At 46.3% G+C, this 27,308-nt stretch overlaps 1 protein-coding gene across 1 annotated transcript; it reads right to left on the reverse strand.

The window, feature by feature from the left end:
• Positions 1–1,941: 1,941 nt before the first annotated feature.
• On the reverse strand, positions 1,942–25,723 carry NOC4L (nucleolar complex associated 4 homolog). The gene is made up of 15 exons (XM_083418327.1): positions 25,530–25,723; positions 23,711–23,831; positions 22,126–22,232; positions 20,612–20,713; positions 18,200–18,349; positions 15,090–15,189; positions 13,652–13,686; positions 11,623–11,673; positions 10,990–11,101; positions 9,002–9,062; positions 8,039–8,149; positions 6,769–6,932; positions 5,342–5,424; positions 3,244–3,357; positions 1,942–2,123 (listed from the first exon to the last, which is right to left on the reverse strand). Exons 1-15 carry the CDS (start codon positions 25,656–25,658, stop codon positions 2,007–2,009), a joined length of 1,557 nt encoding a protein of 518 aa, XP_083274453.1. The 5' UTR covers positions 25,659–25,723; the 3' UTR covers positions 1,942–2,006.
• Between the last annotated feature and the right edge of the window lie 1,585 nt (positions 25,724–27,308).

The following is a 27,308-nucleotide window of genomic DNA, read 5'->3' on the forward strand; positions in this document are numbered from 1 at the left end:
TAGCCCCATGACAGGGCCTTTTCAGTGGTGGCTCCTCATTTGTGGAATGTCCAGGAGGAATTTGAATAAATTCCTGTTTACTCAGACATTTTATCACTGAAAGAGATTCCTGGCAACCTCAAAACCAGTTTTTTAGAATGCTTTTAAAAATGTTTTTATTTTTGGCGTGTTTACTGCCCTGAGCTCCTTTGGGAGGAAGTGGGGGATATAAATTGAATAAACAAACAAGTAATTTATTATTATTATTATTATTATTATTGTTGTTGTTGTTGTTGTTGTTGTTGTTGTTGTTGTTGTTGTTGTTGTTATATACATAACCATCAGTGTACCTGAAGCTTTACATCAGGGGTCGTCAAACGTTGTGGACAAGCTGGGCCAGATTAAGACAGGATGAGAGTTTTCCTTTTATTAGATGGACCACCTTCTCTAGAGCAGTACTGGCCAAACTTGGCCCGCCAGCTGTTTTGGGACTACAACTCCCATCATCCCTAGCTAACAGGACCAGTGGCCAGGGATGATGGGAATTGTCCCAAAACAGCTAGAGGGCCAATTTGGCCACCACTGCTCTAGAGCATGTGCACAAAGCGCCTTCTGGACAGCTGAACGCACTATTGATCCTGTCTGCTCTATGCGCTGGAGCCTGTCTTTACATGGAGGGGAAGTCCCTAACTCTCCAAAGGTTTGAGACCCATCGGCCACCATCACCTGGTTGAGCCCCACCCTCCCCTAACACCCCATACACCCTACTCAGGTTGTAAAGGTAAAGGGACCCCTGACCATTAGGTCTAGTCGTGGACGACTCTGGGGTTGCGGCGCTCATCTTGCTCTATTGGCCAAGGGAGCCGGCGTACAGCTTCCGGGTCATGTGGCCAGCATGACTAAGCCGCTTCTGGCGAACCAGGGCAGCACACGGAAATGCCGTTTACCTTCCCACCAGAGCGGTACCTATTTATCTATTTGCACTTTTACGTGCTTGCGAACTGCTAGGTTGGCAGGAGCAGGGACCAAGCAACAGGAGCTCACCCCGTCGCAGGGATTCGAACCGCTGACCTTCTGATCAGCAAGTCCTAGGCTCTGTGGTTTAACCCACAGCGCCACCCACATCCCTACTCAGGTTGTAAAGGTAAAGGTACCCCTGCCCGTACGGGCCAGTCTTGACAGACTCTAGGGTTGTGCGCCCATCTCACTCAAGAGGCCAGGGGCCAGCACTGTCCGGAGACACTTCCGGGTCACATGCCAGCGTGACATCGCTGCTCTGGCGAGCCAGAGCCACACACAGAAATGCCGTTTACCTTCCCGCTAGTAAGTGGTCCCTATTTATCTACTTGCACCCGGGAGTGCTTTCAAACTGCTAGGTTGGCAGGCGCTGGGACTGAACAACGGGAGCGCACCCCGCCGCGGGGATTCGAACCGCCAACCTTTCGATCGGCAAGCCCTAGGCGCTGAGGCTTTCACCCACAGAGCCACCCGCATCCCTCCCAACTCAGGTTGTATATATGCATAAATGAAACCGTGCATCTTGAAGGCTCCAGTCTCTGCTGACCTTCCTTCCAAAGGAACTGAGGACCAGGGTAAGCAAAACCATAACCCCAGGGTCTCTCACCACTCGGAGATTGGGGTTGCATGCATAAACCAAGTGGCTGGTACTTTTACTGCACAAGAGATTGTGCCCTCTGCTGCTCAGGGAGTTTCCACTAGCACAATTGCAGGGTGCACAACATTAAAACTTAGCCCTTGTACCAGTGGGCAGAGAATTATGTTGGATACAGTTTTGAATAAATCATCATTCTCTCACACCCACCAAACAGTCTGAAGTGGTATGATCTGTTTCCCATCCCCACTGGTCACCCCAGGGATTCAACCACATATTTAGACATGGTCTGTTCTGGGTGCAAAGGTGTGCCGAGTATTTTTTTAAAAAAGCAAGCAATGTGCAACCTCTTAAATAACAGAAGCAAAGCTTTATTTGTACAGTATTTCCAACACTACAAGTTGTTGTTTTTTAATCATCCCAATGTAAAATATTCAGCAAAAATATCATCCTTCTTGCCAAACAGACCTCGGGCTTGTTGAAATTCCAGCGGGATATCTGTGGCTTCTTTCTTTATGTCCCTATCAAAGATCTGGTAGCGGTGGGGAGAGATAGAGATAAGAGAGAGAGAAAGGCAGACAAAATATCAGTCTTTTGCAATTTGGTTTGCCAATACAGTGGTGCCCCGCAAGACGAATGCCTCGCAAGACGGAAAACCCGCTAGACGAAAGAGTTTTCCGTTTTGGAGGTGCTTCGCAAAACGAATTTCCTATGGGCTTGCTTCGCAAGACGAAAATGTCTTGCGAGTTGCTGTGATTTTTTTTCGCTCCCCACCCCCTTTTTCTAAGGCACTAAGCTGCTAATAGCCTTTTAGCAGCTAAGCCGCTAATCCCTTTAGCCGCTAATAGCCGCTAAACCGCTAACAGCGCTAATCCGCTAATGGGGTTGCTTCGCAAGACGAAAAAACCGCTAGACGAAGAGACTCACGGAACGGATTCTTTTCGTCTTGCGAGGCACCACTGTACTGCGGACCCCCATTTTCTCCCACTGTCCACCCTGGTGGGGCAAATTTGACTGGGAAAACAACACCAGCGGGGCAGATTGAACACACTGACTCTTTGCCTGCCTAGATATAAGACAGAGAGAGGTGTATCTGTGCTTGTGAAGAAACTAGCTTACTGTGCAATGGTAACATTTGCATCCCATTGCCCCACCCACTTTTGCCTCTGGCCCCGCCCACTACTGGAATATGGCCAGAGGCATGTTGGGCAGGGGGGGCCCTCAGTCTGGGAAAACTCCTGAAGTTAGCAAATAAAAAGGCTGTTCCCCTGTTTCTAGAGATTCTGCAAACGAAAGCGCTGGAGATGCACAGCTTCTTTGTTTTTAAAAACACACTGGAGCCAGTGTGGTGTAGTGGTTGAGAGCGATCGACTCGTAATCTGGGGAACCAGGTTCGCGTCTCCGCTCCTCCACATGCAGCTGCTGGCTGACCTTGGGCCAGTCACACTTCCTTGAAGTCTCTCAGCCCCACTCACCTCACAGAGTGTTTGTTGTGAGTGAGGAAGGGAAAGGAGATTGTTAGCCGCTTTGAGACTCCTTAAAGGGAGTGAAAGGCGGGATATCAAATCCAAACTCTTCTTCTTCTAAAAAGTGGGTCTGGGATTTCAGTCTCTCACACACACTGCTGCATTCACACAAAGAGCATCACTTACCTCATAGGCAGTCAACTCCAGGAGTTCTGATAAGTCATCCTCCATCTCCGACAGCGACGTGTTGATTGTGGTAGCAGCCTTGGACACTTCTGGGTGGTAATGGCTCTGCAGGGTCTGAGGCGCCGGGAAGAACAGAACTCACCATCAGCTTAAGTCAAGGCCTTGCTAGAGTGGCCCCGGCAAATCCCTGGCAAAATACGGCAGCTAAGTGTGCAAGTGTCATTGACTGGTTGGACACAGAGGAGTGGTGGAAGGCACCAGCTGAGGAACCCCAAGGGAAGAATGATGATAAGTGGTCAGAGGGAGAAGAGGGAGCAGACTGGAAGGAGGACGTGCCGGAAGCTGGAGAGGCGACAGGCTTTAGTGAGCAGGATGAGGGTGTGGCAGGGAGCAATCCAGAAGCAAAGGCAGAAGTGGAGGCTGGAGAGGAGGGGGACCAAGAAGGACCAAGAACCAGAGATGAGTCTGGCTGGTGAGGAAACTAGGCTGTCTTCCCCTCCTCCCAGTTCCCAAAGAGGTATGAAGGAGGCGCAGGAAAGAAAGACCAGGTAGAGAAGTCTCAGGTTGCTTGGGAAGGACCTGGAGGAGGAGACTCAAGAGAGTGGAGGGAAGGCAGTCCTCACAACTGCAGGAAGGGGAAGGGTTGCTGTGCCCACTAGGCCTGGCCTCCTGGGCCGTTTTGTTTCTTTCAAAAAAGACTTAACTTCACTAATACCATGTGAGTTATTGCCAACTTGCTTCTGACAGACACTCCTGTCAGCAAGTGGGGATAGGCTCCCCTGTCCAAACCTCAATTTTGCCACAAATTCCCAGTGGCTTTGTCTAGAAAGGGACTATCTATGACAACAGGTTGTACACGTAATAATGCTTCTTTGACACATATGTTTATTCAATGTCCTATGCCTATGAAGTTTTAGGAGAGAGTACTAGATTGTACAAATATTACTTTGGGGGGAAAGTTAACGTTGCCAGAGGGTACTATTATTTTAAATTATCTACCTACTACACGGAATATGACAACTGGCTAACATAAAAGGATTCTATATGCCCTCACTACAGCTAAAAGACTGATATTGATCTACTAGAAACATAAATCTATGGCTCCCTTTAATGAATGGATAGAAGACATGACAGCTCTTGCTACATACAATTGGAGAGCTTATAGACATAGACTGTGTATGGAAAAATACTATATTTGGAAAACATTTATAAAAATTATAGTAGGTTATAAATAAATGGATATGTATTAGAATAAAAGTTTCATTTGTATACCTTTGTACTAGATGAGAAGGTATAGAATTATAATGTTGTTTTGCTTTGGGGTTTTTTAGTTTTTTAAAAAATTACGTACTACTTGTTACCGTATTTTTCGCCCTATAGGACGCACTTTTCCCCTCAATAGATGAAGGGGAAATCTGTGTGCGTCCTATGGGGCGAATGCAGGCTTTCGCTGAAGCTTGGAGAGCGAGAAGGGTAGGTGCGCACTGACCCCTCTCGCTCTCTAGGCTTCAGGAAGCTATCAGCAAGCCTGGGGAGCCTGTGGATAGCAGCCTGTTGCCCGGAGCGCAGGGCGTGCTGAAGCAGAGCGCCCCACGCTTCAGGCAGACATCTGCAGCCTCGGGTGGGTTAAAAATGTTCCTCGGCCCTTTTGTTAGAGAGAAGGGCTACCTGCTCCTGTTTGCAGTTGCCTGTGTCTCCCTCGGCAAGCGTTAGACATTTTCTACATTTTAGGCAAAACGAAGTGGCGAAATTCTGGACCGTTCCACTTCTGAAAGTAGGGAATGTAGGAATGCTTTCGAATGCTGCCCGATGCGAAGAGCTCCCTGCATGCAGAGAGCAAGCACATCAGGGAGAGGTCTCTGCAAAGCCTTTCTCCCCGGTGACCTGGCTTTCTAGATTCAGGCCAAGCTGAAGAGGTACACAGTGCTGAATCCCACCAGCGCTTTCTGCATCACTTTTGGAGCAGCCCGTCAATGGAGTAGCAAGGAGAGAAGCTGGGGAGGGTTGGGGCCATTTTTTGGAGTGGGTGTGACCAGGCTCCCTCACTGGAACCTGGCACCAGCACACAAGGGAGCCGCTGAGATACCCAGAAACGTACCTGTATCTCCCAAAGAGAGCTCTCCATCGCTCTGCTTTCCGAAGGCTCTTCTTCACTCATCAAGTAGGGATCTTCTGACATCTCTACAAGGAAACACAGAACGCCATTACCAGCAAAAATGTGAGGCCCGTGTCCCAAGAGGATATACCTCAGAACCGGCTCTAGCGCCACCTACTGTTGGCCTCCCTGCTTTACGCCTTTAAGGTAAAGGTACCCCTGCCCGTACGGGCCAGTTGTGTCCGACTCTAGGGTTGTGCGCCCATCTCACTTAAGAGGCCGGGGGCCGGCGCTGTCCGCAGACACTTCCTGGTCACGTGGCCAGCGTGACAAGCTGCATCTGGCGAGCCAGCGCAGCACACGGAAGCACCGTTTACCTTCCCGCTAGTAGGCGGTCCCTATTTATCTACTTGCACCCAGGGGTGCTTTCGAACTGCTAGGTTGGCAGGCGCTGGGACCGAGGAACGGGAGCGCACCCCGCCGCGGGGATTCAAACCGCCGACCTGACGATCGGCAAGTCCTAAGCGCTGAGGTTTTACCCACAGCACCACCCGCATCCCTTTATGCCTTTAGGTGTCATCAACTCTGGCTCTCGCTGCTGTTGTTGGGCTGCTTGCCTTCCACCCTACCAGTCCCAATGGTCACCAGCTGGCATGACGAGGTTTCCCAGACAATTTGGCATATATTTCATCTAGGCCAGAGGGCCTGGTGCCCCCTCAGGCACAACAGAGCTCTCTTGAGGTATTTCCCGATGCCAAAAACCTCTGAGGGCCCCACCCAAACAGCCTCCCTTATTTATGATGTTGTGATAGGGGTTGTCTTCTTCTCCCTTGAAAGGTACCTAGAAAACAGGAGTGCCAACACACTCTGGCAGCTAATAAAACATTTGGAAGTGGCCGAAATGGATAAGTTCACTCCTTCAAAAAAATAAAAAGGAATGCTGATTTTGAGGAAAGGTGGGACAGTTTTTTGTTGAGTATCTGAATGCATGGTATGGAAGCATTAAGATTGTAAATACTTTTTCGTTGCCGGTAATATCAAATAAACAGTACTAAAAAAAACTCCAGGCTTTCCTACTTCCATAGCAGGGGTCGGCAACCTAAGGCCCATGGGCTGGAAGCAGCCCACGGAGGCCATTTAACCGGCCCACGAGCCACCCCCAAACCGAGTCTGCAGCGCTGAAAATCACTTCTGTGCAGAAGCAATTTCTGGCACTGCGGACATGCGTAGATGCGATTTCAGGTGCGCGGTAAGCCTTGCCGACCCCTGTTCCATAGGGTTCAAAAGGTTGGCGACCCTTTGATGCAAGCTATGTGCATGTGCACGTCCCACAATTTTGGACAGAGGCAAAAAGAACGCTCACAGAAAAGCTCAGCACTGCCTTTGCCTTTGTCCAGAAATGGTTCAAGGTTGTGCCACCTTCCTCTTACCTGCAGGGCCTTCGGGCCTGTGGATGAGGACCTTGCACGCCGGATGCCTCCGCAAGAGGTTGCAGATGAAGGGGATGACGATCAGTAAGCCATCAGGCGGTGCTGTGAGTGCCAGGCGAGAAAGTCGTTTTGTGAAGGCAGCCACCAGATATGCGGGCAAGTGCCTAATGGAAGGGAAGAGGAGAGGGTGGTGAAAACTCTCTTCCTCTCTTCCCCACCATCACACAAGCCCAGTTCAAGGTCACTCAAAGAAAAGGCCTCTGAATATCAGTACAGTCACACCTTGGTTGCTGAACGCCTTGCAACTCGAACGTTTTGGCTCCTGAACACCGCAAACCCAGGAGTGTTCCGGTTTGCAAACGTTCTTTGGAACCTGAACGTCCGACGGCGCTTCCAAGGCTTTGTTTTCAAATGTTTTCAGAAGTCGAACGGACTTCCGGAACGGATTCTATTCGAGAACCAAGGTACGACTGTACTTGGGTACGCAACTCTTCAAATTGTAAACCACTTTGAAGGGATTTGGGGTTTTTTTGTTACAATTAAGTGGGGTATAAATTTCACGCAATAAAACAAATATGCAAATCTGCTTATTTGCATAATTTAAACATGATGCGGAACACAGCTTCCCCCATATATTTTTCTCCCCTGCTTCTGAATCTCAGCGCCTGTCTTGCCAATTGCTTATTGCAAATTATGTTTAAGGCATGCTGCAGAGAAAAGCAGGGCTTTCAAAAGTACTCCAGCACTTAAAATCAAAGTAATTGAAGTGGGGAGGTTGTTTAGTTTTTTGGAGGAGGTGGGTGGATTTTCAGAGGTTCTTTGTGGATTTAAAACCTACTGAAAAGAGATCCTCAAACCTGTCTCATTTACAGTGGTACCTCAGGTTAAGTACTTAATTCGTTCTGGAGCTCTGTTCTTAACCTGAAACTGTTCTTAACCTGAAGCACCACTTTAGCTAATGGGGCCTCCAGCTGCTGCCGCACCGCCAGAGCACGATTTCTGTTCTCATCCTGAAGCAAAGTTCTTAACCTGAGGTACTATTTCTGGGTTAGCGGAGTCTGTAACCTGAAGCGTATGTAACCTGAAGCATATGTAACCTGAGGTACCACTGTATTCTCTGTTGCCAAAGAAAATGAAGAAGGTTTTAGGAGGGCTAGGCTAGCCTTTGGAAACAGCCAAAGGGGATATGAGCCTTCATGTTACTTGATCAAAGTCTAAGCAAGCAGGAGACAAAAGGGCCTTGTGGCATTTTGGTCATGTGCGTACTTACGAGGAAGACAGGAATAAATCCAATAAACGGAAAAACCTGGCGCGGTATTTCACGTGGAAGATAGATGGGTCCAGAAGGCTGTAGAGCTTCTTGTAAAAATCCGGATATTCCCTATGGAGACCAAAACAGATACGCAAGCTGCCTCGCTGAACCCTCTTACACATCTGAGTGACTACTGTCTCCAAAGATAGTGAAAACACATTTAACACAGCGGCTGCGTTTGCACTTCACACCAAACCACGGTTTAGCGCAACAAGCAGGAGCTCCAGCAAGAACAACCAGAAGTAGCTCTTTGGTTCAAAGCCAATCTCAAATTCATCTCTTAAAAAATAAATAAACTACGCCTACCCAGCCAGGTTCAAGGCTCTAGAGTTAATACACAAAGCTCTTAAGGATCGCCTGAGCTCTTATAAAGCCTAGCTCGATCACCAAAAATATTTTGGATAAGGGTTGCTAGTTGTCCCCTGTGCTACAGAAATTGGAGATTTAGCCTCACTGTTCCCAAGTGCTGTGGAATTTGGTAGGAATTCTCACTTTTGCTTTCCAGGAGTCTCTTAAAGACTTTTTTCACGCAGACACCCCTGTCCAGCTGCCCCAAACTCTCTTGTCCAGCCAGTCACTTAAAGATTATTTTGCGCTGCGTCGTGTGGTGTTCTGTGTTTTACTTATGGTGCTTCTATAATACGGTTGACGATAGATGTTTGGGCGCAACTCGGCTTGCAAAAGGCAAGTTTCACGTGGGGTTGACGCAGATACAGAGCGAGGGGCCTGCACATTCCCTGTACAACGTCCCTGTACATTTAGCATCTTGAGCTGGCCTCCCTATCTCTGTGAGAGATGGCAAGAACCAAGATCTTTAACCAAGGTTCACTCGCCAGACACCGCCCATTCAGCATATGAAAGGGCTTCAATGCATGATTATCCCAAGAGTGGCTCACATCCCAGGGAGCCAGGGAAACTTACAGGTTATGCTGCAGAATCAGGACAAACAACCCGTTCAAGGCAAGGAGGCTGATTGCTCCACCTGTGAGAGAAGCATTCATTCGTTTACTTAAAATAAAAGCAATTCTAAACTGCTTACTTTTTTTCTAAGCAATACACAGAAATACACCATTTTTTTTAAAAAAAACATAACCACACCACAGAATTGTAGACCTTGAAGAGGACCCGAGGGTCATCTAGTCCAACCCCCTGCTGTGCTAAAGAATACTTGACAGATGGCCATGCAACCTGTTTAAAAAACCTCCAGTCCACCACCTTCCACCAGAAAAACAACTGAAAACAGTATATATTATAAAAGCAGGAATTCTGTAATAATAGGGTTCAGTCTTATGCATGAGGGAAAGCCGGGGGGGGAGGGAACGTTATTGGGGAAGCAACAAATGGGTAGGAACCAGGCTCTTAACTCGTAAGCAGAACTACACATGCGTGTGGACTGAATGCTATTATTTAAACCTGAAGGAGCGTCTCCAACTCCATCGTTCAGCCCAGACATTGAGGTCCAGCTCCAAGGGCCTTTTGGCGGTTCCCTCATTGTGAGAAGCGAGGTTACAGGGAACCAGGCAGAGGGCCTTCTCGGTAGTGGCGCCCATTCTGTGGAATGCCCTCCCATCAGATGTCAAGGAAATAAACAACTATCTGACTTTTAGAAGACATCTGAAGGCAGCCCTGTTTAGGGAAGTTTTTAATGTTTGATCGTGTTTTTAATATTCTGTTGGGAGCCGCCAGATGGCGGGGTATAAACAATAAATTATTACAATAGATTATTATATTAGAAACAAATTTCTAAAATGCTGAAAACCTGCATACATAAGTCAACAGCATATACTGGATCACAAATCCTAGTTCAGCCACTCACAAGACATGCAGTCAGAATGTTTTACCAAGTTGTCACAGTACGAAGGCACATGATGCAGCTGCCTTGCTGAAGCTAATTATTATCATTATATATTTTGTATTACTAATTCCGTTTTTATTCTTGCCCTACCCCCTCAACTTAGCAGCCGAATCCTGTGTTCACCACAGCTTTCAGACAGTCTCCAGGGGCAGCCCTACATCAAGCGCATTGCAGCAGCCCAGCATGGAAGGGTGACTACCAAGAGGCCCACACAGGCCATCATCAAGTTCCATGCTGGCAGAGAGGCAAAAAACACTGTAGGCCAGACTGATTACCGTATTTTTTGCTCCATAAGACACACTTTTTTCCTCCTAAATAGTAAGGGGAGATGTTTCTGCGTCTTACGGAGCGAATACGTGGTCCCTGGAGCCAAATTGCCCAGGGGCGAAAAGCAGATCGTGCTTTTTTTTTTGAAAGAGGAAAGGGGGTGTTGAAAAAAAGCTGCTGAGCAGCTGATCTGCAAGCGAGCAGAAGAGAGATAAAGGACGCTAGCGATAAAGGAGGCTGCCTGGAAGGGGGGAGGAAAAAGCACATGGATCCTCAGGAGTTTTGCACTGGGTTACCCCAAATTCACCATCAGATCACATAGCATGTCCATGGCTACAGCCTGCACCAAAAAACCCCCGCATCCACTGTTTTGTGGGGCCGCAATGGCGCAAAAATGTGGTTAAAAAGCATGGATTCTCAGGATTTTTGCATTGGGCTACCCCAAACTCACCGTCAAATCACGTCTGTGGCCACAGCATGAACCCCAAAAATCACATATCCACTGTTTCCTTCAGAATTTTTTTTTCTTGTTTTCCTCTTCTAAAAACTAGGTGCATCTTATGGTCAGGTGTGTCTTATGGAGCAAAAAATACGGCATATGCCAGAGCCAAGCCAGAGACCCTCCTTAGCCAGGTGTGCAAAAGACCCAGATTCCTCAGGCCTCTCGCAGCCCGTAACCCCAGGTTGGCCACTCAGGTTCACCCCAAAGCTCATATGGCCCACAGCTGACTTGCCAGTCCAGCATCACCACTCTCCAACACCTGGAGAACGTGACCTCTCGACCTACCTATGTCATAGGCGACTGTCAGGAAGTCTATCATGAGGGTTGGCTCGTTCATATGAGGGAGGATCGAGTCGTGAAGAATTACCAGCACTTTTTTGTAGAGGCTGCCAGGTAGCTGGGGAGAGAGGAAGGATAGTCAGACGGTCACAGTCAAGCAGGTTTTCCTTCCGGCATCATCCACTATGGATGACAATCCATCAGGCTATAGAAGAAGAAAGGAAAGAAAGCAGAGCAGGGCCACACCATTGGCTCTGCTGGAAGAACAACAACTTCCGGCTCCTCCTCTCCCAGAACCGTTCTTATTCCAGATGATCTTTATGAAGAACTTTAGAACTGGCGCCCAGCTTTTGAATTCCCTTCCTTCCTCCCAAATCTCCCTTTTTCCCCTTTTGCGCTGTCCCTTTTTAGCCTGAGGGGCCGGTGCGATATTTGGTCACTGCAAACCACTCTGGGAGCCTTCTTTGGGGTAAAACCGCTTGAAAGAAATCATTAAAAAACCTACTGTAATGAAAGAGTGCAGTTGTTGACATTAAAGCAAAAACCACGGATGCCTTGCAGGGGGTTGGGCTAGATGACCCATGGGGTCCCTTCTAATTCTACAATTCTATTAAAACCTTCAACAGCACAGACACTCACCTTGTACTTGAGAAATACAAGCCACATCCTCTCAAACGCTCGTCTGTGCTCCTGGAAACAGAAAGGGCAGAAAGAACATGGAGGAAGTAGGTCTCCGCAGGAACCATCTTGCGTTCATTGGGCTTTAGTGGGCTCATGTTGGAAAGCATTATCACACCAAAAGGACCACTACGGTCTTCACACTCTCATCCCAGGAAAAACCAGGGAATTCTTTGAAAGCTTCTCGGCGGGTTCAGATTTCCTCAGAGGATTTATAAGAGCAAGCACATTTTCTTCCCCAGCAACCTCCAACCACGGGAGGAGCGTTCCAGAATGGATTCCAGAACATTCCAGAAGACCCTAGAACATTCTGCAGATTGCTTTGCAACAGGGGGTTCTACAGCTGATGCTCTGGGGTTGGCTGGGATAGGAATATATGCAGAGCACTCCCTCTGAAGGAAGAGAGTTTGAGAATAGCTAGCCTGGACCTCAGTCGGTGGCTACTGATGAAAGACCACAAAAAGGAGCCTATGATGGCCACCATCCCTGCTGCCTCGTCACTTCCAGGAAGAAACTATCAGTTTGCATTTCTTGGAACAGAAAGTATCGATCTGATGTGTGGAGATCTTTCCTATTCTAATTAATTCAAGAGGGTTCTGGAAGCTTCTCTGTGTGATACAAACTGGAACCAAGCAAAAGGTTCATGATGTTTGGGTTATTCTTTCAGAGAAGCTGAGTACGGCTTGCTTAACCCGGGCTTGTTATCTTTTTCTGTCTGACTAGAATGATAAGGTCAGAAGGAACCTGGGCTTCACTTTCTATCTCTCTTTCCTTCTGGTGTGGTGTTCTGTATATAGTATGCTGAGCGTTAAGGTTTTAGTCTTATTACAGTGGCACCTCTGGTTACAAACTTAATTCGTTCTGGGGGTCCGTTCTTAACCTAAAGCCATTATTAACCTGAGGTACCACTTCAGCTAATGGGGCCTCCCACTGCCGCCGCCGCACGATTTCAGTTCTCATCCTGAGGTAAAGGTCTTAACCCAAGGTACTACTTCCAGGTTAGCTGAATCTGTAACCTGAAGTGTTTGTAACCTAAGGTGTTTGTAACCTGAGGTACCACTGTATAAGTTATTGTAAGTTTAAGTTAGGTCTGCCGCAACTGGATTTCTTATGGGCAGTGCCAATCCTGAATGAATTGGATTTGTGACCATTATGCTCATTTGCCTTCAATAGCAGTAAAGCTCTGCTGGATGAAATATTAATTGCCTCTGGTCCATTTTTTGGGAATCCTGCAACGTGTTTAGGTTTTTACTCTGCTAACTACATGTTGGAATCCACTCTGGGTCAGTATCAGTAGAATTCATGACAGAAACACTCAGACAGCCACCTGCACAGGTGCAAAACAGTTGCATCAGAGAGCAACCCTAAACCCAGTTAGCCAACCTGGTGCCCTCAACCCCATGCCCAATCGTGGGACATGCTAGTTGGGGCTGATGTGAGTCGAGATGCTCCCCAGAGGTCGGCCGCCCACCCAGGCCGACCCTCCCCTTCGTGTTGTAAACAAAACAGGACGTGCAAGTCAAGAGCAGAAACGGAATTCCATTCAGCCGCCCAAAATACCTACCTTCAGCTTTGTTTTTTTTATATATAAATATTTTATTAAGTTTTACATAAAAAATGAAACAACAAAAAATGAACACCAACACCAAAAGAAAAAAAAGAAATACAATATAACACAAACACAAAACAGCAAAAAGTATCAGAAAAAACAAAAACAAAAATAAAAACATTTTTATCTTCATTGTATTCCTTGCATTAACTTATTTCTCCGACCTCCCCAAACCTCCCTTCTCTGTATTCCAAATCATATATTCAAACAACAAATCCCTTCCCTCTGTCTTACTTAATTTTTATCTTAATTTTAGTATCTTAATATTACTTGATTTCCTTGTATCTTTAAATATTGGGTCTTTTTTAATTTTTAAACTTTGTACTAATAACCTTTTACAATCAATCAGATGTCATCTAACATTCATTAATCAATACCTACCTTCAGCTTTGAGACTTTCCATTCTTCCTGGTTAGCTGTTGCAGGGGGAGAGGAAAAGAAGGAGACCGTCAGGTAAACAAAAATGCAAAGTGCGACCAAGTCTGAGAGGCAGGAGCCACACCTCTGCAGTGGAGCCTATTCAGCCTGCAGAAAGTCCAGACCCCAAAACAACAACAAACCACTGTTTATGTGAAACATATTCAATAAACACACAAGACGTAACCGGCTGTACGTTTGAAAAAATAATATATCCTATTCATTGTATTGCAATGTAGATTTCAACAGAAGTAGCTCATGAAGTTCAACAAAAAATGTAGAAGACCCAGTGGATCAGTTCATTCTCTAATCAGTTTATGCATAAGGTCCATATATGTGAAAGTGTCTATTCCACCTGTCTGTTCATAGAGTCCAACAATCCACACGAAAGGTTGTTGCAGTTCCACAGAATCCTTTCACAGAGTCTAAGACAAGGATTTCCAGAATATTAGCCTTGTTTCACCGTCTTGGGCTTCACCAGTAGTACAAACTCATATATGATATCACAGGATAGTGATTTGCATTACCCACAGTTTGTACTACTGATTTACTGCTTTATTGTTTTGTTTCATTCTTGTTTTTATCGTGCATTTTGATCTAGTACCTTTATGCTGGGATTTATGGATGAAGGGCATTATACAAATCTAAATAATAAGCAATAAGAAGTCTGGGAATTTTAGCTCTGTGAGGCTGCCCCCTAACAACTCTTAACACCATTAGCAAACAACAGCCCCGTCCCCAGTATGCTCAGGATGTGAGCCAGTGTGGTGTAGTGGTTAAGAGCGGTGGACTCGTAATCTGGGGAACCAGGTTCGCGTTTCCGCTCCTCCACATGCAGCTGCTGGGTGACCTTGGGCCAGTCACACTTCTCTGAAGTCTCTCAGCCTCGCTCACCTCACAGAGTGTTTGTTGGGGGGGAGGAAGGGAAAGGAGAATGTTAGCTGCTTTGAGACTCCTGAAGGGGAGTGATAAAGCGGGATATCAAATCCAAACTCCTCTTCTTCTTCTTCTTCTTCTTCTTCTTCTTCTTCTTCTTCTTCTTCTCAGGGGGAAGCCATGCCCGTTGAAAGTGGCGTGATGCTGTTTCAAATGTCTGGTGCTTCCTAGGCCAGGGAGCTTGGAGAGGCATCAGTACAGGTAGAAAACTCTCGACATTCGTGAGGATGGGATGCAGCCTGCTGCATGAAGGGCTCTGACCACTTTTGCCTCTGACCCTGCCCATCCCTAGCCTGAGGCCCCTAGAAAGCTGCTCTCAAGTGAATGTGGCCCTTGGGTTGCCTCACTGAAATCTCCAACGCTGGCAAGGTAGAGTCGCTAGGCACTTTAGGGGGGCTGCGTTGGTCAAAGCGCCCCAGTCCTAACACAAATATGTCCGAACGATCAGCTGCCAGATTTCACTCACTGTTTCTCACTAGGAAGTTCTGTATCTCGCCCTCCTCGCTCGGCATGGAAATAGATGAAATGAGGGCAAAGGCGTTTTTCTGGTACACTGGAAGTGGCACCTGCAGAAGAAGAAAAACCCCACATTGTTGTATCGTGGAAGACACACAAAGAACCAAACTTGAATGCAATATCGTTTAATAAATGATGCGTTTAAAAAGGATAATAGGAAGAATGGCCTTGAAAGTTTTAGATCTAAGCTAGAAACTGAATTGTGGGGAGGAAAAATAAAAATCTTATCAAAAATGCATGACTTAGAACGGCATACAAAAGATGAACAGGTTAAAGAGGTGATGATTAGGTGGGCAAAAGACTTTGGACATAATATTCAATTCAAAGCCTGGTCAAAGTTATGGAATTACAGAATTAAATTCACTGCATGCATGGCATTGACAGAAACTATAATGAAAATTTTTAAAACATTATTTAGTATAATATTGTATAATTAAGGAATGTTGGGAGATGGTGGAATGAATTTATATGACTTTAGTTGAAATATGATAAGGATTTAAGATTTAAGGGTTCAAGATTTAAGGGTCTTTTTTTTCTCTCTCTCTCTTTATTAGATTGAAGTACCGATAATCTTTAAGATGTTGATGGGAAGATAAGGTTAAAATGAAGCAACGAAAGATGGAAATAATTTGCTGACTTAATTATTAACTGGAATACAAAAAAGGGAGGTGGGAGGAAGTCGAGGAAATAAGTCATTGAAGGAAAGAATTGTGAAAAAACCCACTTTTTCTAGTGGGGTGGAGGTGTTGTTTTATGTATTTTTTTTTAAAAAAATTCTTTCTATCTCTATTTTTCTCTTTTTTATTGTACCTTTTCTCCTCTTTCTTTTGTAATTATTAAACTTCGAATAAATATTATTTAAAAAAAGAAAGAAAGAAACTATAATGAAAATGATGCATAGATGGTATTCAACACCAACTAAATTAGCTAAAATGCATAAAATGAGTAATAAGAATTGTTGGAAATGTAATGTTAAAGAGGGTGATTTTTATCGTATGTGGTGTAATTATGATAAAGTTAAAGTATTTTGGGGAAATATTTACAATGAGTTAAAAAAAAAAGTTTAGATATACTTTCCAAAAAAAACCGGAAACATTCTTCTTGGGGATGACAGGAGTGGGAATATTAAAAGTTGACCAGAAATTGTTTATGTATGCTACTACAGCAGCTAGAATTTTATTAGCCCAAAAGTGGAAGCAGCAAGAATTACCAACGATAGACAAATGGCAGATGAAGATGATGGACTACAGTGGTACCTCGGGTTACATACGCTTCAGGTTACATACGCTTCAGGTTACAGACTCCGCTAACCCAGAAATAGTGCTTCGGGTTAAGAACTTTGCTTCAGGATGAGAACAGAAATCATGTTCCGGCAGTGCGGCAGCAGCAGGAGGCTCCATTCGCTAAAGTGGTGCTTCAGGTTAAGAACAGTTTCAGGTTAAGTACGGACCTCTGGAATGAATTAAGTACTTAACCCGAGGTACCACTGTATGTGGAATTGGCAAAGCTGACAGGGAGAATCTGAAACCAGAGGGACCAAGCGTTTCAGGGAGAGTTGAGTAAATTTGTTCAATACACAGACCCATCATTGTAACCATATAAAGACACTAGCGGGACAGTGATAAAGCTCGCAACGTTTAAAAGAAGAAACCTTCTACTTGTGCTTTAGGTTTAAAATAATTTAAGATAAATGTAGAATTTTGACGGTTATAAATGTGCGGATTTAAGTCGTGTTCTATAAAAACCAAATGATGGAACGGAGGGAAGTCAAAATATCAGCAGAGCTAAAATTTGTAAAAGGTAATATGATGTTATAATATTGTTAAAAATGGAAAATCAATAAAAATAAAAATATCCGATTTCAAGGTGAGGGTGTTGCGCGAGTCCTCCGCTTTGGGCAGTGATCACAAGCACCAAAAAGCAGCATGGGGAATCTTTTCCCGGCAACAAGCAAAATGTCCCTCCTTATTTCTAACAGAGCTGGCAAAAACATTTCTCCCAATTTATTTTAATGAGCGGTTAAATTTCTCCCCAGCTCAGAGAGGGCTACATTTTCCTCTCTTGATGCAAAAAGCCTGCCTCCATGTTACCATGTGCTGAGAATCATCCGGTGTTTTGGTGAAGGGGTGTTGCCAATCTGCAATTGCTTTCTTTTTGATTTGTGAACTGTTTAGAAGCCATTAACCCTAAATAGTAGCAGTAATAATAATAAGAGTAAAAGTAATCCAACTACTAATAACATGATTTCATATGACTGCTGCTTTAGAACCATGCTTTTCTAGCGCATTTCTCCAAGCTGAATTTTTTCATCATTATAATAAGTAGTATGTGCATGTAAAAAAGAAAGCAGTATATTAAAAAAATCCATAGGGAGACATCTGACGGCAGCACTGTATGTAGAAGTTTTTAATGTTTAATGCTTTATGTTTTTATATATATTGGAAGCTGCTCAGAGAGACTGGAGCAACCCAGTCAGATGGGCAGGGTACTACTACTACTATTAATAATAATAATAATTCAATTCAACAATTCAAAGTCTTGGTGCTGACCTTTAAAGCCCTAAACGGCCTCGGTCCAGTATACCTAAAGGAGCGTCTCCATCCCCATCATTCTGCCTGGACATTGAGGTCCAGCGCCAAAGGCCTTCTGGTGGTTCCCTCATTGCGAGAAGTGAGGTTACAGGGAACCAGACAGAGGACCTTCTCGGTAGTGGCATCCACCCTGTGGAACGCCCTCCCATCAGATGTCAAAGAGAAGAACAACTACCAGACCTTTAGAAGACATCTGAAGGGAAGCTTTTAATGTTTGATGTATTACGGTATTTTAATATTTTGTTGGAAGCCGCCCAGGATGGCTGGGGAGACCCAGCCAGATGGGTGGGGTATAAATAATAAATTATTATTATTATATTCTTCTCTGCTCCTGGATATAGCAGACTTTGGAGACTGACCCTTATCCGATAAGCGCCACCTGTTCATCTATATAGACATGCCTCGTCATTTACAAGGCTCCACCCTGGGCTCAGCCTCTTCGTTGCAGCCGGCTGACATTTTCCAGTACCTTCTTGGTCTTCTGCATGACGCCACCCACATTTTCAGCCACTGACTTCATCACAAAGAACCGGACATCGTCATGGTCCAAGTATTCTTGGAAGCGAGAAATCAAGAGCGAAGAATTATCTTCCACCGGGATTAAGCCGTCCACAACCACCTAGCAAAAAATTATTTTTAAAAAATGTTTTTTAAAGAAGAAAAACGCAAGGAAAGGAAGGCAGGAGCTCAGCAGGCAAGATCAGCTGAACCATCATACTGCCCATCCCTTTTCACTCAACGCTCCCCCCTTTCACTGAGATGCAGTTTCTTGCTCAAATAGAACCTCCATTTTCAGAGACAGTGTATCTCTGAATGCTATGTACTATGAAAACAAGCAACCACACAAAGCAAGGCCTTCCTACATGCTTGCATACCTCCCAGGCCATCTGGTTAGCTGGAACAAAAATGCTGACCCAAATGGACCTTTAGCTATGCCACAAAACGTGTGGCTGTCCAACAATGTTGATGGAGTCCAGCTCCCATCATTCCCAGGCAGCATGGATAATGGTCAGAACTTATGGGTGTTAGGATTTCTGCAACATCTGGAGAGCCACATGTGAGCTGGCTTGCGATACACAAACAACAAACTCGCCTTCTTAGTGCCAAGGTAAAGGGGCCCCTGACCATTAGGTCCAGTCATGGCCGACTCTGGGGTTGCGGCGCTCATCTCGCTTTATTGGCCAGCGTACAGCTTCCGGGTCATGTGGCCAGCAGGACTAAGCTGCTTCTGGCGAACCAGAGCAGCGCACGGAAACGCCATTTACCTTACCGCCGGAGCGGTACCTATTTATCTACTTGCACTTTGATGTGCTTTCGAACTGCTAGGTTGGCAGGAGCAGGGACTGAGCAACGGGAGCTCACCCCGTCACTGGGATTCAAACCACCGACCTTCTGATCGGCAAGTCCTAGGCTCTGTGGTTTAACCCACAGCGCCACCCGCGTCCCTAGTGCCAATCCTTAAGCACCCTCAAAAAAGAGGGTGATATAAGGATGTTTAAGGGAACAAAATACCCCAAGAGGGAAGAACCCTAAAACAGGCCAATAGAGGACAAAGTATGATCTGTGAGAAGGGAATATCCAGAAGGACTTTCTTTTACATATAAAGCAAAGATGTGTAGAGCCAATAAAAGCAGAAGCATTTTGGAGGAAATACAAAAAGGACCTATGAGATAAGCAGGTGGAATAGCGGGAGGAAGAAGATAGTAAATAAGGTCATTACAATTTTTTAAAATGACTTTAAGCTCTATAAAAAGAATCAATGATGGATTTAAAATCGCTCTCTTTGAATGTTAATGGTTTGAACAATAAAAACTGACGAATTAGGATAACACATATTTTGGCGAGACAAAAACTAGCGGTTATTTGCTACCAAGCAACCTGTATAAAGAGACAACACAGAAGATGATTGTTAAATAAAGGATTAGGACAGGAATTCATATGCTTGAAGAAGAAGAAAAAAGGGGGGAGTACTTTATGTTAATCCCAAATTGGACCATAAACAAATCTTCAGAGACGAAGAGGGAATAAGTGATGGCAAAAAGGGGGCTGTGAGTCCAAAATGACTCCCAGGCTGCGCACCTGGTCCTTCAGGGGCACAGTTACCCCAGTCATGACCAGCGAGTCCCCCACACCCGCCCACCCCATCCCCCAAAAAAACAATCTTGTCTGGATTCAACCTCAATCTGTTAACCACCATCCATAGAATCATAGAATCATAGAGTTGGAAGAGACCACAAGGGCCATCGAGTCCAACCCCCTGCCAAGCAGGAAACACCATCAGAGCACTCCTGACATATGGTTGTCAAGCCTCTGCTTAAAGACCTCCAAAGAAGGAGACTCCACCACACTCCTTGGCAGCAAATTCCACTGTCGAACAGCTCTTACTGTCAGGAAGTTCTTCCTAATGTTTAGGTGGAATCTTCTTTCTTGTAGTTTGGATCCATTGCTCCGTGTCCGCTTCTCTGGAGCAGCATAAAACAACCTTTCTCCCTCCTCTATGTGACATCCTTTTATATATTTGAACCACCATCCATCCTCCAAACACCTCCAACCACCCTCACAGGACATTCACCACCTTCAGCAGTTCTGATTTAAAAGAGAGGCAGAGCTGGGTAACATCCGCATACTGGTGAACACCCAGCCCAAACCCCCTGATGATCTCTCCCAGCGGCTTCATGTAGATGTTAAAAAGCATGGGGGAGAGGATGGAGCCCTGAGGCACCCCACAAATGAGAGCCCAAGGGTCTGAACACTCATCCCCCCCCCCACTTTCTGAACACAGCCCAGGAGGAAGGAGTGGAACCGCTGCTAACAGAGCCCCCAGCTCCCCTGGACGGTCCAGAAGGATGTCATGGTCGATGGTATCAAAAGTGTGACTTACTTTCAAAAGTTCTCGCGGGAAGTTAAACCGCCACTCGTTCTTGACCAGAGGGTGCTTGGCTTCCAATTCAACAAATTTCATCAGGGTGCAGAGGGCAGATTCCTTTAAATAAACAGGGGGAGAGGGAAAGAGAACATCAGGACAGAAGAGCTAGCCTTATAATCAGTTCAACTAATGCAATGCATGTGTGAATGCAGCCACAGTCTTAAGTCGTGATGGTCATTCTGCCCGGCCAGCCTCCTTCCCAAGCATTCTTGACGCTGTATTGTTTTTAATATTTGGTTGGAAGCCGCCCAGAGTGGCTAGGGAAACCCAGCCAGATGGGTGGGGTATAAATAATAAATTATTAGTATTTTATTTTTATTACAAGCAGCCCCCCGTTTAAGGTAAAGGTAAAGGTACCCCTGCCCGTACTGGCCAGTCTTGACAGACTCTAGGGTTGTGCGCTCATCTCACTCTAGAGGCCGGGAGCCAGCGCTGTCCACAGACACTTCCGGGTCACGTGGCCAGCGTGACATCGCTGCTCTGGTGAGCCAGAGCCGCACACGGAAACGCCGTTTACCTTCCCACTAGTAAGCGGTCCCTATTTATCTACTTGCACCCGAGAGTGCTTTCGAACTGCTAGGTTGGCAGGCGCTGGGACCGAACAATGGGAATCATAGAATCATAGAATCATAGAGTTGGAAGAGACCACAAGGGTCATCGAGTCCAACCCCCTGCCAAGCAGGAAACACCATCAGAGCACTCCTATAGAATCATAGAATCATAGAGTTGGAAGAGACCACAAGGGAGCGCACCCTGCCGCGGGGATTCGAACCGCCGACCTCTTGATCGGCAGCCCTAGGCGCTGAGGCTTTAACCCACAGCACCACCCGCGTCCCAGCCCCCCGTTTACGCAGGGGCTATATTCCAAGGCACCGCATGCACCAGTGAAATTGTGTATAATTGAAACCCATTGAAAAAGCCTGCAAACACCCCACTCCACCCTTTCCAGTGACGCCTTTATGACATTTCTGAGTCTCTTCCAGGTTCGGAACAATGAGCGTATACACGGTTGTGCACATATTAAACTTGCTTCTTCTTCTTCTTTGGCAATCACTCCTAGCCAAGTAAGATTGTCTTCCATAAACACGGTTTTAACAATGAGTCCGTAAGTGACTGTGGAGGCCAATTCTGGATCCACACATCCTTCCGCAGTGAGGACATTGGTTTCCAGACAGGAGTCGATCACCGTGTGGATTTGCCAAGTGTACCTTCCTCTTAGCAGTTATCTTTCCACAAGGGCCAACATTGATGCCGAAATCCAGCATTGCCTGAGCTCTGCGAGTGCGGCTTTCTCCCGATTGAAGTGCAGAGTGTATGAGGACTGGGACATTTGCAGGGAAACCAAAATGCTTGTTTACAAAGCTATAAACTTGCGTAAACAGGGGGCTGCCTATATATTTACTTATACCCCGCCTTTCTCCCTGACAGCAGAGTCATGTAGCCAAACTCATCACCCCAGCAAAACTCACCTGGACTTGGAAAGACTTGTGGCCCATCAGTTCCCCCAAACAATGTACGCAACTGTTGTATCGATGCCTCATCCAAATTTTGTACTTATCTTCTGCACTGTAACTCTCTGGAGGGGGCGAGATGAAAAAATGGGGTGTGTGGGCCCAGCGGGAAAGGAGAAAAGGGAGAAGGCAGATGGGAATGACAAACGGGTTTTTTGTCAATCAAATGTTTATCGGTCAATCAAGTTCAAGTTATAGTCAAGAAAGAAAAAAACAAATGAGCAAACAGATTTTTGTCAGGATTTTCAAGTTCAACAACCTTATTCTATGTATGACCTCTCTTGCTAGGAATCTGTTTGGGTTTTTTCTTTTGCTGAACAATTCCTGAGTGTTTCTGCCATGGAAAGAGTGCTCCGCCTGTTTTACTGTACATTGGATAAGTCTGAGAGTCCTTTAATTATACATGGTTTTTTTTAAAACTCATGGATACTGTTATTCAATATCCATTTCAGATAGAGCTGTGTTGACTGCATAAATACAGTGGTACCTTGGTTCTCAAACGCCTTGGTACTCAAACAACTTGGAACCCAAACACTGCAAACCCAGAAGTAAGTGTTCCAGTTTGCGAACTTTTTTCAGAAGCCGAATGTGCTCCGTTTTGAGTGTTACACTTCCAATTTGAGTGCCACACATCCGTTTTGAGTGTTATGCCGAGCTCTGTCTGTTTTTGCTATTTATTTTGTGTTTTTATTTTTTTGGTGACTGTGTGTGGAACCCAGTTCAGCTACTGACTGACTGTGTGACTTCAGTACATTTTTTATTGCTTTCATTTTATGGTCTCGTTAGATAGTAAAATTCATGTTAAATTGTTGTTTTAGGGGTTGTTTTTAAAAGTCTGGAACGAATTAATCCGTTTTGCATTGATTTCTATTGGAAAGCACACCTTGCTTTTGGAACGCTTTGGTTTTGGAACAGACTTCTGGAATGGATTAATTTTGAGAACCACTGTATTAGCACCCACACCTGTATATCAGAAATAGAAGGAGTCTTCAGCTGGTTGTGGATCAACCACAGAGTTGTTTTAAAATGGTTTAAATGTTACCGTATTTTTCGCCCTATAGGACACACTTTTTCCCCTCCAAAAATGAAGGGGAAATGTGTGTGCGTCCTATGGGGCGAATGCAGGCTTTCACTGAAGCCTGGAGAGCAAGAGGCGTCGGTGCGCACCGACCCCTCTTGCTCTCCAGGCCTCAGGAAGCAAGCAGGGGTCCGCAAGCCTTGCGAGTCTGGTGGGAGTTGCCGCCAGGCTCACAAGGCTTGCGGATAGCAGCCTGTTCTGGGGGCTGGGGTCGGGGGAAGCTCGGGCTTCCCCCGCCCCAGCCCCGCGGCTGGTGGGGGAAATATTCATTCCCCCCCAAAAAATGAGGTGTGTCCTATGGACCAGTGCGCCCTATAGGGCGAAAAATACAGTATGTTTTAATGATGTGACCTAGCCCTAGGGCCTTAGGGTGAATGGCAGGCAAGCAATAGATAAATAAATACCAGTGGTGCCCATCACAATTTCCCCCCTAGTCCAGTTTCCTGCCCAGATATTCATCCTCACCTTGCAAAGATGGCTCTTCCAGAGGCAGGTTCCCAACAAAGAGCTCTCCCCGTTCAAGCAAAGACCCAAAGAGGCGGCTGCAGGTCCGGATGGCACACAAGACAATCTCCTTCTGCTCATCCTGTATGGGAATGGGAAGGAGGGAAAATGGAAAACGAGCAAGGTCCCAACCAAAGAAGAATATGCTCAGCTTGCAGACTTAACATATAGAAGAACAACACAAGAAGAGCATACGTTTAGAGAAGATTGGAAAACGTTTATTGAATATATGGCAAATAATTGTGTACAGCTGAAAACACTGGCAGCGTTAAGATAAATTCAACAGTGTAAATAAGTTTTGATGGATGCAATAATGGAATAATGAATGGTTTGTCAGTATTTTCATTCTCTCCCGTTGCTAGATGTGTGATTGTTATATCACATGTCTGTGTTTACATTCCATGCTTGGAAAGTGTGGGAAACGGAAGCCAAGAAAGTGGGGCCCTAAGCTATAGCTTGTTTAGAGGTAAAGGTAAAGGGACCCCTGACCATTAGGTCCAGTCGCAGATGACTCTGGGGTTGCGGCGCTCATCTCGCTTTATTGGCCGAGGGAGCCGGCGTACAGCTTCCGGGTCATGTGGCCAGCATGACTAAGCCGCTTCTGGCGAACCAGAGCAGTGCACGGAAACACCGTTTACCTTCCCACTGGAGCGGTACCTATTTATCTACTTGCACTTTGACGTGCTTTCAAACTGCTAGGTTGGCAGGAGCAGGGACCAAGGAAGGAGAGCTCACCCCGTCGCGGGGATGTGAACCGCCGACCCTCTGATCGGCAAGTCCTAGGCTCTGTGGTTTAACCCACAGTGCCACCCGCATCCCTTGTTTAATTTATACATAAATCTGGCACTGGTGAACTATAGGAGGCGCTGGCTTGGACTGTATGTGTGCCTGCCTGCCTGTGTGCCTGCAGTGAGAGATTTTACTTTCTTGGGCTCCATGATCACTGCAGATGGTGACAGTAGCCACGAAATTAAGAGACGCCTGCTTCTTGGGAGGAAAGCAATGACAAACCTAGACAGCATTTTAAAAAGTAGAGACATCACCTTGCCAACAAAGGTCCGTATAGTAAAAGCTATGGTTTTCCCAGTAGTGATGTATGGAAGTGAGAGCTGGACCATAAAGAAGGCTGATCGCCGAAGAATTGACGCTTTTGAATTATGGTGCTGGAGGAGACTCTGGAGAGTCCCATGGACTGCAAGAAGATCAAACCTCTCCATTCTTAAGGAAATCAGCCCTGAGTGCTCATTGGAAGAACAGATTGTGAAGCTGAGGCTCCAATACTTTGGCCACCTCATGAGAAGAGAAGACTCCTTGGAAAAGTCCCTGATGTTGGGAAAGATGGAGGGCACAAGGAGAAGGGGACGACAGAGGACGAGATGGTGGGACAGTGTTCTTGAAGCTACAAACATGAGTTTGACCAAACTGCGGGAGGCAGTGGAAGACAGAAGTGCCTGGTGTGCTCTGGTCCAGGGGGTCACGAAGAGTCGGACACGACTGAACGACTAAACAACAACAACATCAAGCACCTGCGAACTCGGTGGGGCTTCTCCTTTGAGTTAAACCCAGCATCCATCTATCCATCCATCTACCCAAGCATGGGAAGCATTGAGACTGGCGTCCACTCGTGGCCAGAGGCAACTGCCCTTCCTGAACATGGCTCCTCCTCCCCATCCTCTTTGGTTCGGGTCGTGCGGCTCCTGGGATTCCCCACCACCCCCAAAAAAAGAAAGAGGTGCCGGAGCGCCCGGTTCCCCCGGCGGCGCCCGTGCGCCTCGCTCACCTGCAGCAGCTCCAGGATCTCGAAGACGCGGTTGGCGCTGCTCCGGCTGCCCAGCACCGCTTCCAGGCAGGTCCCCAGCGCGGCTTCGGCGTCGGCGGCGCCTTTCCCTCCGGTCCCACGGCCCGCCATGGCTCTCTGCTCTCCTCCGGGGCCCGGGCGCCCACGTGCGCGGAAGGAAACCCGGCCAGGCGCCGCCTTCCAGAGCCGATCCTCCTCCTCCGCCCGCGGGGCGGGAAGAGACTCCGCTCGGCTCCGCCTCCGCTCCGGATCAGCGGCAGCAGCGACCGCCAGTCCTGGCAGTCTGTATCCTTATGTTGCTTTTTTTTCCTTCCTCGCGAGGAAGCCGCACGAGGCTCCGTTAGATGTAAGCGCAATGCGCAGCGAAGCGCCCAAGCCAAGGCGCGCGTAAAGAGCCGAGGATCCGCCCGAAGCCGAAGAGAGAAAGCGGTCATGGGGGAGATTTGCCAATACTGTAGAGGTCAGGTGGATGCTAAAGCGATTCTTCAACACGTGCATTTTTACACACTGTTTTTTTATCAGATTTTTTGGGGGCCTAGACAGTAATGTTGCAAACTTGTTTTCCTAAGCTGGAATGGTATGCCCTTTTTAAAATGTGTGTGTGTTATTGGGTTGTTGTTTTTATTTTGATTATGTACTTTGGGGTATTATAATTCTGATTTTATACTGGAAACAGCCCTGAGACCTGCGGATATAGGGCGGTACAGTGGTACCTCGGGTTACATATGCTTCAGGTTACAGACTCCGCTAACCCAGAAATAGTACCTCGGGTTAAGAACTTGTTTCAGGATGAGAACAGAAATTGTGCTCCGGCAGCACGGCGGCAGTGGGAGGCCCCATTAGCTAAAGTGGTGCTTCAGGTTAAGAACAGTTTCAGGTCAAGAACGGACCTCCGGAACGAATTAAGTACTTTACCTGAGGTACCACTGTATATAAATTCAATAAAAAATATCCTCCAACCCACTCCTTTTATCTTATAACCCCAACAATAAAGATTGCATTGCGGGGGGGGGGGGGGTCGATTAGATGACTCTCAGGGTCCCTTCAGTTCTGTAGTATATACTGTATAACAATTTTCACGTACTAAAAATAAGAGTGTGTCAGGATGCATCCCTGTCGCATTTGGGGAGATTTATCAAGCTACACTTAAAGAAGTGAGTGAGGCTAGTCGGGCCTTTGTGACCAGGATGAGCTCTGTGACCAGGCTGGGATGTAAGTACTCAGCTGGTCTTTCAGGTATCCTGATCTCAGGTTGTTCAGGGCTTCCACAGTAAGTGTTGACAGAAGTTGAGAGACATTACATAGGTTAGCCTGGAGGTTTGGCATCATTAGGCACCAAAAGCATAGGAGAAACATGGCCACACATGATTAGAATTACTTTCCTCTGGGTTCAGGGATCTGGCCTGGCTGGTAGGAGGCTATCGTTTCGACATCTGTCTCGCAGACAATGGAGTAAGCCTCTGGAGGTGAAGTCAAACTGCTGGGTTAGCAACTCAAAAGTGACCTCCCCGTGAGATGCCCAGATGACAAGAACTCCCTCTCGGCCTCACTGATAATAAGGTCCAAAGGACAGCAGAGCAATACTTTTGTAGTATTTCGTATATTGGGGATACCTTCCCCTTTGACAGCAATGTCTCACAAAGTGTAACTGACATGTAGAAAGGACTCTATGAACTGAAAACAGAGGTGTTATGTGTATCTTTGTTATCCATGAATATCTTTTAATAAAAGCAAATAATAAAAACCCTGAAAACTGGGGGG

The sequence above is a fragment of the Podarcis tiliguerta genome (assembly GCF_965153285.1).
Source record: "Podarcis tiliguerta genome assembly, chromosome: 16".
NCBI classification, from domain to species: domain Eukaryota; kingdom Metazoa; phylum Chordata; class Lepidosauria; order Squamata; family Lacertidae; genus Podarcis; species Podarcis tiliguerta.

What these genes read in the sequence shown, in the direction of transcription:
- NOC4L (XM_083418327.1), bottom strand. Translation starts at nt 25,658, where the DNA reads ATGGCGGGCCGTGGGACCGGAGGGAAAGGCGCCGCCGACGCCGAAGCC. An exon ending in GAACTTCCTAGTGAGAAACA is followed by an intron (nt 13,687 to 15,089) that starts GTGAGTGAAATC and finishes CCCCTGCAACAG; the next exon opens with CTAACCAGGAAGAATGGAAA. An exon ending in TGGAGTTGACTGCCTATGAG is followed by an intron (nt 2,124 to 3,243) that starts GTAAGTGATGCT and finishes CACCGCTACCAG; the next exon opens with ATCTTTGATAGGGACATAAA.